Consider the following 16,268-nt stretch of genomic DNA (forward strand, 5'->3'; position numbering starts at 1 on the left):
TGCAATAAGTTCTCTGCAGCCATCGCTCTTGTCTCCTTTTGAGCTAGGTAAGAAATTGATCAAGAAGGTTTTCTTTATAATAGTCCTCTCAGCTGACATACGTATTTTAGAAGGAAAAACTCAATGAGCTCAGTGGTTCTCAAAGTGTGGTCCGGGCTTCCCTGGTGGCGCAGCGGTTGAGAGTCCGCTTGCCGATGCAGGGTCCGGGAAGATCCCACATGCCGCAGAGCAGCTGGGCCCGTGAGCCGTGGCCGCTGAGCCTGCGCGTCCGGAGGCTGTGCTCCGCAACGGGAGAGGCCACAACAGGGAGAGGCCCGCACAAAGCAAAAAAAAAAAAGTGTGGTCCCTTGAGACCTTGTTAGAAATGCAAATTTGGGGACCCTACTCCAAACCTACTGAATCAGAAACTCTGGAGACCTAGAATTTGTTTTTAGAAGCCCTCTGGGTGATTCTTATGCTCAAACTCACTTAAGTTTGAATTAGATGGTCTAAGGCAACTGGTCCTAATTATACCAGTATTCTAAGATCCTATTGTTCAATCCTTAATGACTTTTTGCCTCAATAGCAGGTACTCTTCTAAATTACTGATAAGGTAGAATTACCGAATAATTGACATTTTCTGGCAATATTGTGGCTCAGTGCTCTAATGCTGAAATACAAATTACTGATTCATGAAAAGATTCATCTTGTTTTGTATTAAGCTTTTGGGAATTGACCTCAAAGCCATATGAATTTTCTGGCTGTGGAAATGCTATTAAATCAAGAATTAGTTTAACTGTTTCTCCAAGAGACACTTTAACATTCTAGATTTATAGCCTATGGCTTTTCTGAGTGAGCATGTTCTGTAAGCATGGGCTATATGACATGAAAGACAACCAGATGCCAACTGAACTACAAATCAAATTCCAAATAGAACAATTATAGCAGTTTGCCAAGATCTCTTGTACAAACAGAAAAAATGAAAACATATGGTAGCTTTTGTGTTTTCACATCCTCCCAAGGAATGAGTCAATTAATATCCATAAGTCCTGAAATAATTGCTTAGATGAATTTAAGAATATGATTAGCTACTAATATCCTTCAGTTTAATCACTTTGTGAGCTGTTAAACATTTGAACTGTACTTAATCAAGTTGTCTGTGTGTGCTGGATCCCAAAGTAATGAATTCTAGGATTTTCCTTTCTGACAGGAAAATCAAAATGTTGCGAATGCAGTAAATGTCACACTTAACAGGTTGGTAGCTACTGTTAGATTCTACAGCCTTGGGATTCACACTTATTTAATTATAGACATACTGGAAGATTGACGAAGTGGGTGATCTGAGAGCAGTAGGAAGAAAACTATGTTTGGAAACTATCTATGTTAGGTATTAACTTCCAAATTGTGTTTGGAAGCCTTGGTAGTAAATAACGTTTTCAGAAATGTCTGCAAGCAAGAACTATAGAATATTGAAATACGCATATTATATTTGCTATCTATCATTGAAGAAGTGATATGTTCATACAGCATTTGGGCAGAAAATTAGCTTTCCAGTCTCAGACAGGGAACTTTTAAAAACAATTAATGCTAATTATATATTCAACAAAGCAGAAAAATGTTCTGATCTTTAAAAACTTTGCTTAACAAATGAATTGAACAAAGGCCTCATTTAATATCCAATAATACTAAAAGTGACAGACTGAAACACACAGTCTAACCCATACTGGTGAAAGGTGGCTTAGGCAATGTTATGGGTTGTGTGGTGTGCCCCCAAAATTCATATGTTGAAGGCCTAACCCCCAGTACCTCAGAATGTGACTGTATGTTGAGATAGGGTCTTTAAAGAGGTAATTAAATTAAAATGAGGTGACTAGGGTGGGCCCTCATCTGACTAGTACCCTTAAAAAAAGAGGAAATTTTGGGACTTCCCTGGCAGGAAGTCCACTGTTTAAGACTCCATGCTTCCACTGCTGGGGGCACAGTTTCGATCCCTGGTCGGGGAACTAAGATCCTGCATGCCGCACGGTGCAGCCAAAAAAAATTTTTTTTAAAAAGAGGAAATTTGTACACAGGCATGTACAGAGGGGAAGACCACGTGAAGGTACAAGGAGAAGATGGCCATCTACAAGCCAAGGAGAGAGAGACCCTCAGAAGAAACCAACCCTGCCAATTTCTTGTCTTGGACTTCTAGCTTCCAGAACTGAGAAATTAAATTTCTGATGTTTAAGTCACCCAGTCTATGGTACTTTGTTATGGCAGCCCTAGCAAACTAATACAAACAATAAGGAATTGCTGATCAGACAGTTCCTTGATTTGTGTGTTTCTTACAGTTGAAGACCAGCTGGGAAGACACACACCAACTTGGAGGCTAGTTTGCCATAGGCTCTCCCATTTCCCTGGCTTAAAATTCCCTTGTTTCCTCCTAAGGTTTCCTCAGGTAGTTTCACAACATATTGCTGCCTCTACCTCTCCCAAAGCCATCATTCTTCCATCTTCTGTCCTTCTCTGCCATAGCTCAAAGCACACATGGAAAACAAAATGAGCAAAACAAAACAAACAAAAATTACAAAATACAGTTGAACTAGAGAGAATAGAAAGCCACGCAGATGCAGACCATCTCAAGGAAAATGCACAGCCTGGACTTAGTAGAATATGTTAAAGTACAATCTTTGGGTACAGCTGATGAAGCCTCTCTATCTAAGGTTTAAACTTTGAGCTGTGTCAGTTTGAAGGCGTCAGACTGTCTGATTGATATAAAACAACTGAGCATAAGGAAGTGACCATCTCAAAGCAGACCACTTTGGAGCAAGAACAAAGAATCCCAAAAAAGAGAGTCTAGGCAGAGGCCTGGCCCTTATTTACACCTGGCCAAGGGATATACTTGTTCCTCACTGTGGCAGAATCAAAACTTAACATCTGAATCCCACTGTATAGTAAACTGCAGTTTTGTATATAATTATTCTTAAGCCCATTTTATAATTCAGGTGTAGACCTCAGATTGCTTGAAGCCTATGTCTACTGAAGGATGCTGCTGGGAAACTGACCCTCAACCTTAGCCAGTTCCACAGTAAACAGGAAGGTGTTGGGTTGTTTTCACTTGTCCTTGGTGAGCAGGTAGATACGTGGCCAGAGTTTCCACAATGATCAGGTGGGAGATAAGGACAAAGAAAAGCAAAGTAAACTCCTCAACTAGGGTGACCAACTGCTTCACTTTGCCTGGAACTTTCCTGGTTAAGCACTGAAAGTCCCATATACTGAGAAACCCCTCAGTCCCAGGCAAACCAGGATGGTTTGAAACCCTCTACTCTGATTCATGCCAATAGTCTAATCCCTGTGGGGAACTCTAGGGATCCTCTGGAAGCATGCTGTGTTGTATCCTGCTTTATATAACAAACTTTCTCTGTAAGTATCTGTAAATGAAACTTTGCAGCTGTTGTGTCTGTGGCATCTTTTCATCTCCAATCCACTGGGACAAACATAAAGCAAACTATATAGAGAGTTATTATTCTGTGGTATGCAGTGACCCATTCTTGATCCTTCTGTTGTATTTAGATAATTACAAGATAAAGAACACCTAAACGTTTGTTACAAATAACTGGGAATGGTGAACACAAATGACAATCTGAGTCAAGATGCTGGTGCCTAGAGTGAGCAGAACTGATAAGTAGGCCACATACCCCTCGGGAATAGTTCTTTAAAAGGATTCACTCTTGTCTGAGAAATCTATACTTTGAATTACTTTGAGGCAACAGTTGCAGCGGTCCCCAACCTTTTTGGCACCAGGGACCGGTTTTGTGGAAGACAATATTTACATGGCGGGGGGTTGGGGGGAGGCTGGTTCAGGTGGTAATACAAGCGATGTGGAGGGGCGATGAAGCTTCGCTGGCTCGCCAGCCGCTCACCTCCTGCTGTGCGGCCTGGGGGTTGGGGACCCCTGGTTTAGGGGACTAACTGTGAAACTGCATCAGGGAAAGAACATCCATCAGTCAAGGGCCGATTGCTAGTATCAGTAGAAATAGAAGTGTGTCAATCTCTGGACCCCCAGAGGTGGGAAAGGATGATCTGCATTGATAAGAGGACAGCCTCCTTCAGCTCCTCACTGTGGGGTCTTCGGAGGCTCTCTTCTACCTGAGGCCATCCTTACCCTTTACTCCATGAACCTTGTCATACTAAAGGTCTTGTATATAGTCATCACCAATGGATTAGAAATAAGGAAGTTCCTTTCCCTGGTAGTGCATGGTGATGCCCTCTTCTTCAGGTAGCACTTTCCCCCACAGAAATAGTTACTTAATGATTATTAAGAACTCCATTTCAGGAACTTTGAAAACAAGGACCCTGGCCACTATATAAAATATTACTTCTATTTGGAAAATGGGTTTCAAGTTCCAAACAACCAATCAACCTACAGAAACTTTTTTTGGAGAGGGGCATACAGCCATTTGTGGGACTATTATCAAAAAAAATTATGGGCACTTTTTGACAACTCAAGGTAATTTGCCTTAAAATGTACCAAGAAAAATTTAGACATACTTATCTCTCAGACTTCTCTTGAAACAGATTATTAGGAAATTCTTCACCAAAACAAAGGGAATTCATGGAGTTCAAAAAGTCCAGGAAATTAAAAAAGAACGCTCCTACCTAAAAAGTTAACTACATTTTCTATAAACACATTAGTGATGTTCAGATAAAGCAAATAGACTTGAAATGGTTTTTTTTCTTCTGTTGATAAACAAATTAACCACTCAGATAGGGAAATGAAAGGGTAGATCTTTTGTAAGATTGAAATCTGGGAACTTCAGGAAGGAGTTGCCTATCAGCACCTGCTTACTCCTAGCCTGAACACAAGACAATGCAATTAGTTTTGCTAATGGGAGCCCACTGAAATCTAAGGGTTAAGACTTCTGTTCCTTTTCAAACTTGTATAGAGAACACAATATCTACTTGAACAACTCAGCCCCAGCATTAAAATGATACAAATGGTAAGTTTTGTCTCCTAGAAGGAGTTGTCTTTTGGGAACCAGAGTGTTCTGAGAATTTAAAACAAGCCTGACACTCTCCCAAAACATATTTCTTATGTGTCTAAATATTTAGCTTATAATCAAAACAATCTAAATAAACTAGCACATTTTACATTTAAAATTGTTCCTGTCCATATATAAATGTTTAAAGCATTGTTCTTAATGTTTAAGAACATTAAGCATAAAGTAAGGAGATACAAGGTGGAGATACATGCCAAGTGGAAGAAATTTAAAACTCATGAACACCAGATGAGTTTCCTACATCAAACCTGGTCCACTGAAGTCTCATTTTCTTTTACTATGCATCCCTCAGCAATATAATAATATAATAATATAATTCATAATGTTTTACACCTGTTCATTGCTTTCTAATTGTCTTTTTGTGGTGTCTGTCCTTAATTTGCTTATATTTTGATCCTTCCATTCCCTGTATCCTACTCTGGTTTTATCCAGTGTACGTATGCATGCATCTACACACACACACACACACACACACACACACACACGGACATAAATGCATATAGCCATAGGCACACTGCATATAGCCATAGGCACACTCCCATACAAAAATGCAGTAATGCATTATTTGGTCCTTAAGGGTAAGAAGTACAACTCTAATTTTGACATCTTTCCTAGCACAGAGAATAAACAGTATATACTTAATAACTAAGAGACTAGAAGTAAATATTCTAAAATAGTTACTCTAGATCTTCATTTACTGGAATAAAACAGATGAAAAGAGAGAGAGGTAAAAGTCAACAAAAAGATCATCATCTATTCATTTAAACACCAAAAAACAGACATGCTAGGAAAATGATGTGCATGTGGAAGTATCTGTGACCATTCAATCTCTCCATTTGTCTTTTCCTCTATATTGATTATTACTCAGTGACTCCACTTTCTCCAAACATGCTCCAACCTGAATGCTAATTACACTGCTCATTAAAACAATTAGAGGGCAACTGCATGGCATAGTATCTCCACTGGGTGGCACCTGTGTGTAATAGCGTGACTTTAAACCCAACATTTATAATTTTATTTTCTTCCAGTTTCGGGGAGTGCTGACAAAATAACCTTAAAGCACATCTCTTTAAAAGCAAGTATTCCGGGCTTCCCTGGTGGCGCAGTGGTTGAGAGTCTGCCTGCCGATGCAGGGGACACGGGTTCGTGCCTCGGTCCGGGAAGATGCCACATGCCGCGGAGCGGCTGGGCCCATGAGCCATGGCCGCTGAGCCTGCGCGTCCAGAGCCTGTGCTCCGCAATGGGAGAGGCCACAACAGTGAGAGGCCCGCGTACCGCAAAAAAAAAAAAAAAAGTATTCCATCTGTGTTGTACACGTGAACCGTATAAACCAATGTTACCTCATAAAAAATAAATTTTAAAAAGTCCAAGTGTTCTCAACACTACTTCTATGTCAGATGTCATGTCTCAATTATTTATTGATCAGATCATTAAACATTTTCAATAAATATTTCTATACAAGAAATACTTTCTTGGTTTCTGTTGACATAACAGCTCTTCGCTCTAATGAAAGTACCTGAAGATATGCTGTTTGCATTTCAGGAAGAGAAGTTGGGAAATGTCAGAAAAACAATTATTAATAGCCCAAACCACTCATTAAAACAAAAATTTATTTATATACACATATATATATACACACATACATATATATAGATATATACATCTACAAAGTTATTATGTAGAATGCTAATGAGTTTGTATTAAGTATGTATATATATCACCCTTACCCACTTTCTCCTTTAATTGTATGGGTTTACTTATATATATACATATGCACACAAATAGATAAATATCATATATGGATATATCCATATATGTATTCATATATGGATATATCATATATGTATTCATATATGATATATACATATGTGTATTCATATATGATATGTGTGTATGTATATATGTATTAGGTATATGTACATATTTGTTGAATTAATTAAAACGAATGAAGGGAGAAAAGTAAAACTGACAGAGTTCACAACATTCAATACCAGAAAATAATTGAGCAATGTCCATAATGTTTTGAGGTGAAAAGAAAATGTGACCCAAATACAGTATACCCATCCAACATATAGCTTTAGAGGCAATATGCAGGCATTTTCAACATAAAAGAAGTCAGAAAATATAGCACCCTTGAGACATTCCTGAAAAAACTTCACAATAAATTTAGCTAATTAAGAGATGAATCAAAATAAGTAACTCCGGAATAGCAAAGCCACTGTAAAAGAACAGGAAGTGAACCTCAAACCCGGTTAAATATTAGACTAAGATTAATCAATTATGGGAACTATAGTTACAGAAGAGAAGGTAAATGATATAAATCTGGATAAAATAAAAATTATAAAATAACTAAACTTGGGAGACATAACAAGAAAAAAGATAGGAACACATGAGGAAATATTAAACACCTTCATCTTTTATAGTGGGGTGTCAACTGTTATTTCTACAATTGAAATATGTGATTTAAAAAAAATGACTGCAAGCTTTTCTGATTTTTATCATATTGTCTTTTCTTGGAATGATTTGAGAATAATTTTTGTGAAGATATGTTCAATTTCAATAATTCCCTTACTTTTACTTCAGTTTCTCTTTCTTCTGTTGGAATCAAGTACAATTAAAATTTTTTATTTAAAGTAATTAAAAATTTTAACAGAATTTATGATCATCTACATTGCTATATATCCCTCTATCTACTGAGACATAAAATATAAAGCTGTTTTAAATGATGTTCACCTAAGGGTAACAATGGTTATTTCTGGGTAAGAAATTTATGATAATTTTAAAATCCCCATCTTTGTGCTTTTATGAGTTGTTTGAATTCTTTTTTTGGTCATGATAATTTTTACAAAGCCAAATAATTTTTCCTTAGAAAAATATTCCATGGTGTTAACAAGAATTAATTCTAGGTTATGGGAATATATACATTGTTATTCTATTTTTATATTTATCTGTGTTTTAAAAATTCTTCACCCCACTGCATTTTTTAAAGACTACAATTTGGGGGGACTTCCCTGGTGGTCCAGTGGTAAATAATCCACCTTCCAATGCAGGGGATGTGGGTTTGATCCCTGGTCGGGGAACTAAGATCCCACATGCTGCAGGGCAACTAAGCCTGCACGCCACAACTACTGAACTCGTGCGGCTCAACTAGAGAGCCCACGTGCCACAAACTACACAGCCCATGCGCTCTGGTGTCCATGCACCACAACTAGAGAAGAGAAGACCCTCATGCCACAACTAGAGAGAAGACTGCACACCGCAACGAAGAGCCTGCCTGCCGCAACGAAAGATCCCGCATGCTTCACTGAAGATCCCACATGCCACAACTAAGACCCGACGCAGCCATAAAAATTTTAAAAAATGTTTAAAAAGATTACAATTTCTCATCTGAGTAAACACTTAGTAGCATTGCATAAAGTCAGATGTAAGATTTTGACCTAAGAATTACTAAATAGAGTATTTTTAAATTTTCAAATAATTGGGCTTACATAATTTTAAAATTTGTTTATTTTCCAGTTTTATTACATAACGATAAGAGAATATAACATGTCACATTTCTAGTTTTTGAAACTTATAAAGTTTTCTTGGTGGTCTATTTATGATAAATTTTGATCAATATTCCATGAAAACTGGATCAGGGTCACTGTAGGAATTGAAGTTCTATATGTACTTATATAATGTCTTATTGATAAAATAATAGGTTCTTTATATCCTTATTTATTTTTTGCCTTTTGACTTATCAAATACTTTAAAAAAAGTTTTGCTACTTCATGCCACATACAAAAATGAACTCAAAGGATCAGATATTTAAATAGACATATATGTAAGAGTTAAAACTCTAAAACTTAGGAGCCTATCTTTATGACCTTGAATTAGGCAATAGTTTCTTAGATATGACACGAAAAGCAAAAGCAACAACAACAACAACAACAAACTGACAAATTGGACTTCATCAAAACTAACACTTTTGGGAATTCCCTGGCCATCCAGTGGTGAGGACTCTGCCCTTTCACTGCCAAGGGGGCGGGTTTGATCCCTGGTCAGGGAACTAGTATCCTGCAAGCCGAGTTAAAAACAACAACAACAACAAAAAAAACTTCTCTGCTTTGAAGGACATCATCGAGAAAGTGAAAAATAACCCACAGAATAGGAGAAAATATTTGTGAATATAGATTTGACCAGGGATTATATCTAGAATAAAGAACTCTTATAACCCAATAATAAAAAGACAAATAACCCAATTAAAAAATGGTCAAAGGATGTAAGTAGACATTTCTCCAAAAAGATATGCAAGTGGCCCATAAGCACATGAAAAGATGCTCAGTATCATTTTAGCCATCAGAGAAATCCATTTCAAAACCGCAGTGAGCTACCATTTCATGCCCACAAGGATGGCTTTAATTAAAAAAACAAAACAATGAAACAAAACCAAAAAACAGAGAGTAACCAGTGTTGACAAGGATGTGGAGCAACTAGAACCCTCATTCACTGTGGGAATGTAAAATGGTACAGCCACTGTGGAAAGCAGTCTGGCAGTTCCTTAAAAGGGTAAACATATAGTTATCATATGAACCAGCAATTCCACTCCTAGGTATACAGTATACCTAAGAGAACTGAGACACATGTTCACACAAAAACATATACACAAATGTTTGTAGCAGTGTTATTTATTATACCATAATCAAAAAGTAAAAACAGCTCAACTGATGGATGGATAAATAAAATGTGGTATGTCCATATAAAGGAATATTATTCAGCAATGAAAGGAAATGAAGTATTGAAACATGTTACAACTTGACAATATTATGCTTAGTGAAAGAAACCAGTAACAAAACACCACACATCACATGAATCCATTCATATGAAATTTCCAGAATAGGCAAAGCTGTAAGAGACAGAAAAGAGATCAGTGGTTGCCTAGGGCTGGAGGTTTAGAGGGAAATGGAAAATGACTAGCTTAATGGGTATAGGGTTTCTTTTTGGGGTGATGAAGATGTTCTAAAATGGATTGTTTTAATGGTTACAACTCTGTAAAAATACGAAAAACCATTAAATTATATACTTTAAATAAGTGAATTATAAGGTATGTGCAGGAGGCTAAATAATAGCCCTTAAAGAAATCAGGTCCCAATCCCTGGAACCTGTAAATATTACCTTATATGGGAAAAAAGTCTTTGTGGTCCTGATTAAGTTATTTGGGATGAGGAGATTATCCTGGATTATTTGGATGGCCTCTAAATGCAATCACATGTATCCTTATAAGAGTGAGATTTTTCAGAAAAAGAGGAAAAGGCAATGTGACCACAGAGGCAGAGACTGGTGATGTAGCCACAAGTCAAGAAATGCAAGGAGCTACCATAAGCTGGAAGAGGAAATTCTCCATTAGACCCTCCAGAGTGAGTGCAGCCCTGCTGACACCTTAATTTTGGCTCAGTGATAATGATTTTGGGTTTCTGGCCTCCAGAGCTGTGAGAGAACAAATTTTTGCTTTTTTTAAGCCACCAAATTTGTAATAATTTTTTATAGCAGCCATAGGAAATAAATATAGTATATGTATTATCTCAATAAAGGTATTTCCAAAAAAAGTTTTAATATCTCCACAATTATTGTGAATTTTTATTTATTTTATTTTTTTTTTGCGGTACGCGGGCCTCTCACTGTTGTGGCCTCTCCCATTGCAGAGCACAGGCTCCGGATGCGCAGGCTCAGCGGCCATGGCTCACCGGCCCAGCCACTCCGCAGCACGTGGGATCTTCCCGGACCGGGGCACGAACCCGTGTCCCCTGCATTGGCAGGCGGACTCTCAACCACTGCGCCACCAGGGAAGCCCCTATTGTGAATTTTTATTCATTTATCTTTATCGTTGTAATATATGTTTCTTTTATATATTCTATTAAAATGTTCTGAAACCCATAAAGCTTAAGAGTATCCAACTGTCTTTATTAACTTTAAATTTTACAAATATAAAATTTTAACATTTGCAAATATAAAAAAGTCTTGGTTCCATGAAATGATTTTTAATCTTGAAATTTGCTCAGTTTTATTTGATTACTTGTTTTCATTAATTTGATATTCCTTTAAAAATTCTCTTAATTTCATCTTTCTTGTCATCTTATATTAGGTGATTTGCTTATAAAGTGCATATAGCATTTTTTTCAATTATCGAAAATCACCAATCATAAAAGACTATTGATTTAAGAACAGATTTTGGGAAAAAAAAAAAAAAACAGATTTTAGGGGTTGGAGAAGAGAGAAAAAAATATTATTTCACTAATGTACACATTGAATGTAAGATGCATCTTTTAAAAAAATCACTTTATTGAGGTATGATTAACATGTAAAACGCTGTACATATTTAATGTATACAATTCAATGAGTTTGGGAATAAGTATATACCCGTGAAATCATCATCACCAAGATCACAGACATATCCATCACCTGTAAGATGCATCTTGCTTTCAGAAGTGCAAAAAGAAAACTGTTCATCTTAGAATTGGGGAAATAACAATGGTTTGGATTTTTTAAAAAGAGGTCTCCAATCACGTAGAAGAATGGGAGAAGTTATATTTTAACATGACATTGCTAGAGAAGACTTCTCTCTCTGCAATTGGGAAGAACTTGTAGTTCATTTTTATATTACTCTAAAAATAGTTCTCTTAATTAAAAAAATTTACTTTGATGATGTTATTTCAGCAATTTACGGTTAAAACAGGGTCTCTGGAATAAATTTATTCTCAGTCAAACAAGGATAAGAAGTCGTACCATGATTTATCTTTTCATTTCAGTCTGGCAAATTAAATTGGCTTTCCCAAGAAATATGAAAAGACAATGAAAGGGTGACAGCTTTGTCAATAGCAGGCAAGGTAACAAGAGACCACATGGAACTAAAATTTTCTCACCACTTCTAATTTATATGGGAAAAATTGAAAATATTTTTACTGAAAATTGTGATCTGTTTTTGCAACTGAATTTGTTAAAGTAAAAAGAAAGCCTCTTTTCCATCCATCTGATTTTTATTTATCTGATACCAACAGGAAAACGGTCCATGTTGGTCACAGAGAATCCTCTTCTTTCTGGCAAAACTGCATTTACATGGGCACTAAAAAATTTCAGTCATTCAAATTTTGTAAAATACTCTACTTTTTTCCATTGGAAAGAAAAGTAATGATGTAGAAGAAATTTCATTTGGAAAATCAGCTACTTGTAAAAGAAAGGTTTATGTAATAAGTAGAGTGATAGGTATGTTTGGCTAGTCATTTTATGGGAAAATGAAGTCAGATTCTCACTTCATTATTTATCAAAATAATTTTCAAATTAATTTTACAGAGCAAAAAGAGCTAGAAAAAATGGGTGAATATTTAGCTGATCATGGGAAGGAGCGAAACCTCTAAGCACAGGAGCAATGGAAAAGACCTCAAAAAATCAATAGATTTATTTACATAAAAAAAATTTTTAGAAGTTAGAAAACACATTAAAAATTTTTAAACAATTGGAAAAACTTGAAAAATATATGCAATTTACAGTCATAAATGGTAATGTCTTTAGTACATAAAGAGCATTTACAATTCCATAAGAAAAAATAAACATCAATAGGTAAGATGGGCAAAGGATGTGAACAGATAATTCACCGAAGAAAAAAATTTTAATTGCACAGAAAAATGTTTAACCTCATTAGTAATCAAAAGGATAAAAGTTAAAAAACAAAATGCCATTAAATTGCAGAGGTTTCTTATACGCAATAATGCCCACTATTGGTGAGAATATGGTGCTTTGAAAGCTCTCACATATTGCTAATGGGAGAACAAATCAGTATAATCAAAAAGCACAGTTTGACAACAGATACCCCAATCCTTCCAATGTTTATTCTTTGACCTAGTAATTCTTTCTGGGAATCTATTCTAAGGAAATTACTGTGTCTTAGCTTGGGCTGCCATGACAAAATACCATAGACTGGGTGGCTTAAACAGCAGAAATTTATTTACTCACAGCTCTGCAGGCTGATAAGTCCAAAATCAAGGTGCCAACAGGGTTGGCGGCTGGTGAAGGCTCTCTTCTTGGGTTTCAAATGGCTGCCTTCTTGCTATGTCTTCACATGGCCTTTCCTTAGTGCATGCATGTAGAAAGAGAGAGAGGTCTCTCTCTTTCTCTTCTTATAAGGTCATCAATCCTATCAGATTCAAACTCCACCTTTATGACTTCATTTAACCTTAATTACCTCTGTTAGCCCTATCTCCTAAAAAAAAAATCACATTGCGAAGGTTAGGAATTCAACATGTGAATTTGCAGGGGGCATAATTCAGTCCATATCAAGCTGTAAACGAAAGTTTATATGCAGATATTAATCCTATCATATTTATAGTGAATAATGAGAAATGTCCAACAATAAATAAATGATTAAATAAATGACAATAATTATAATGTTTCCATTAAAATGAATTATGGATTAAATTTTTTTTCTTCTTTATACTTTTTATTTTTAATTTTCTAAACTGAATATTACTTTCTTACTGAGATATAATTCACATATCATAAAATTCATATAGTATTACTTTTATATTTTAAAAAATAAGAAAATTTTCTAAATTGCCCCATTTTAGGGAAACTAGTATAAGACAAAAAGTCAAGTAGCATCTAGAATCAGTGTCTTGCAAAGAAATTTAAGTTACATTTATTACTACATTAAAGTGATAAAGCCTTGACTTCTTCTAAACCATTTTAATACTATAGTTTATTCTTTTGCATATTTTTCTTTGAGTAACTTTTCTCATTTGCACTCACAAGATTTTATTGGGTTGGCCAAAAAGTTCATTTGGGTTATGGAAAAACTCGAAAGAACTTTTTGGCCAATCCAATAATTTATGGAGATGGCTGAGTGTTGGCATGGGGAAGCTAATGTCATTGATAGAAGATTTTTTTTATTATTTACAGTTTCCAAGAGAAGGGAGCATATCATGCCATGCAAAGCCACAGAGGGAGCACCAGGTTTGGGTCTGGAGGCAAAAGCAGGAGTAAGTGGAAAGCCTAGGCCAGAGCCGTTATTGGGGTTTCCTCAGGAAAGGCAAGGCAGGGCAGAGTAAACAGTTTAGGATTGGCTAGTTTGAATAATCTCAGCAGGCCTTGGGGTACAGGGGCAGTCCCTAGTTATCTGGTATCTGGCCCTGGGTTGATTTAGTGCAGGGGAAATATTGGTTTGGTGAGTGAGATTTAAATAAGGAGGTGGTTCAGAGTATGTGCTCTGGACCACAGAGGACATATAAACAACTTTGGCCATTAGTTTGGCCCTGTGACTAATGGATGCCAAATAGACAAATACAGAATATAAGAAAACAGAACATAATTGAGACAGGATTGACAAATACTTATCTCTATGATAATCATTTCAAGGATTCCAGAAATCCTTCATACAGAACCTTGAAATTGTATATAGTGCACAGTCATCACCTTCCATGGAGCCAGGGTATAAGAGAGGAGGAGAAAGTTACCTTGGCTCTGGGACTCAGAGAAAAACAAGGGGAATTAGAGGAGAGACATGAAAAAAATATAAAAGCAGGCTATAGAAGACTTCGGACCCTGGTACTATTAAATTGCTTCTTTTGCTTATTCCACTACAGTAGAATCAAACTTTCTCAGGTGTAACTTTATGTAGACTTCTAAGCCAAACTGCCTGAATACAAATTTCCCTAGCTCCACTAATGGTGAGACCTTGTACAAGTTACTTACCTTTTCTGTACCTTAGTGTCTTCATCTATAAAAGTAGGAATAAGGATTGCTGAGATTACCTGAGTTAATATATGGATAGCTTTGGACAGCACCTGGCCCATAGGAAATGCTTTGTAAGTTTGAAACCTCATTATTATTTGTAGAACCAGATTTCACTGAGTATAAGAAGCTGGTTTTTCTTGGCCCTACCCGAAGGTGTCAGTGGAAGTTTTTCACACACATCATGATTACCACTGACTGAAAGAAGTTGCAACATGCCTTTGATTATAAGATGTAACCTAACTTCAGAGGGGTTAAAATATTTTAAAGTGTACATCTTAGAATCGATAAAATAAGTTTTTATGCTTTCATTTAAGTTAATGTATGTGTGACATCCACCAAAAGACAACTGAAACTGGCAAAGTAATTTGATTCAAATAATGAATAATGTAACTTACTTCTATAAATTCCATTTTGTTCAGTCTTGGTTCCATTGAGTCAGCAATATCCAATTGTTGGCAGCATGCTTTTAATTATGGAACAAAGGTTATTTGATAGTTAGTTTGGCTGTGATACATTCATATTTTATATTCATATTATAGTACTCCAAAAGAACATAAAATTCTTAATGTCCATCAATATTTATAATAGAGTAAATGATATATAGTTGGGTAACATTCCAAATACTACAAAATTATTATTTTTCCTGGCTTCTATTTAACTAAGCAACTCAAACACTAAAAAGAACATGCCTACATTTTTAATGACCATGTCAAGATAAAGCAGAAATAAATAGGCACATCAATAGTATAAAAGACTGCAAAAATATCTGTGTTGGTTTATGCTAGCATTTATGCTAGAAGGTCCTAAAACACAACACTTCCACAAACTTTCCTCTTAAATACTTAATTTTGTCTTTAATATTTTAAAAATTAAATAAATAATATACGAATATATTCTTTTGGTAAAAGATTCAAATAATATAAAAATATAAACAGCAAAAGTTGAAATAAAGACTTTTTTAAACCTCCATTTGATATGACAATTAGATGATCCTTATTGACCTTACTAGGACACATAAATTGTATGAAAGCTCATGATAAAAGAATTAATACACTGGTTTCCTCTCCTACTTCTAAGAGTAACTCTTCCTGCCTATTATGGGCTGGTACATAAAAAGATTTTTTTTTTTTTAATTTTTGAATTTTATTTATTTTTTTTATACAGCAGGTTCTTATTACTTATTCATTTTATACATATTAGTGTATACATGTCAATCCCAATCTCCCAGTTCATCACACCACCACCCGAACCCCCGCCCCTTCCCCCCTTGGTGTCCATACATTTGTTCTCTACATCTGTGTCACAATTTCTGCCCTGGAAATTGGTTCATCTGTACCATTTTTCTAGGTTCCACATATATGTGTTAATATACAATATTTGTTTTTCTCTTTCTGACTTACTTCACTCTGTATGACAGTCTCTAGATCCATCCACGTCTCTACAAGTGACCCAATTTTGTTCCTTTTTATGGCTGAGTGATATTCCATT

The 16,268-nt window shown here is 35.9% G+C and overlaps 1 protein-coding gene across 1 annotated transcript in view; it reads right to left on the reverse strand.

Annotated features, from left to right (window-relative positions):
- Nucleotides 1-16,268, reverse strand: part of EFCAB5 (EF-hand calcium binding domain 5) — a 98,765-nt gene that overhangs the window by 42,527 nt on the left and 39,970 nt on the right. Inside the window, 1 exon segment of the mRNA XM_055090305.1 lies at nucleotides 15,176-15,243. Within this exon segment, the coding sequence (XP_054946280.1) occupies nucleotides 15,176-15,243 (68 nt within the window).

This window comes from Physeter macrocephalus, chromosome 14, assembly GCF_002837175.3.
Source record: "Physeter macrocephalus isolate SW-GA chromosome 14, ASM283717v5, whole genome shotgun sequence".
In the NCBI taxonomy this organism is placed as follows: domain Eukaryota; kingdom Metazoa; phylum Chordata; class Mammalia; order Artiodactyla; family Physeteridae; genus Physeter; species Physeter macrocephalus.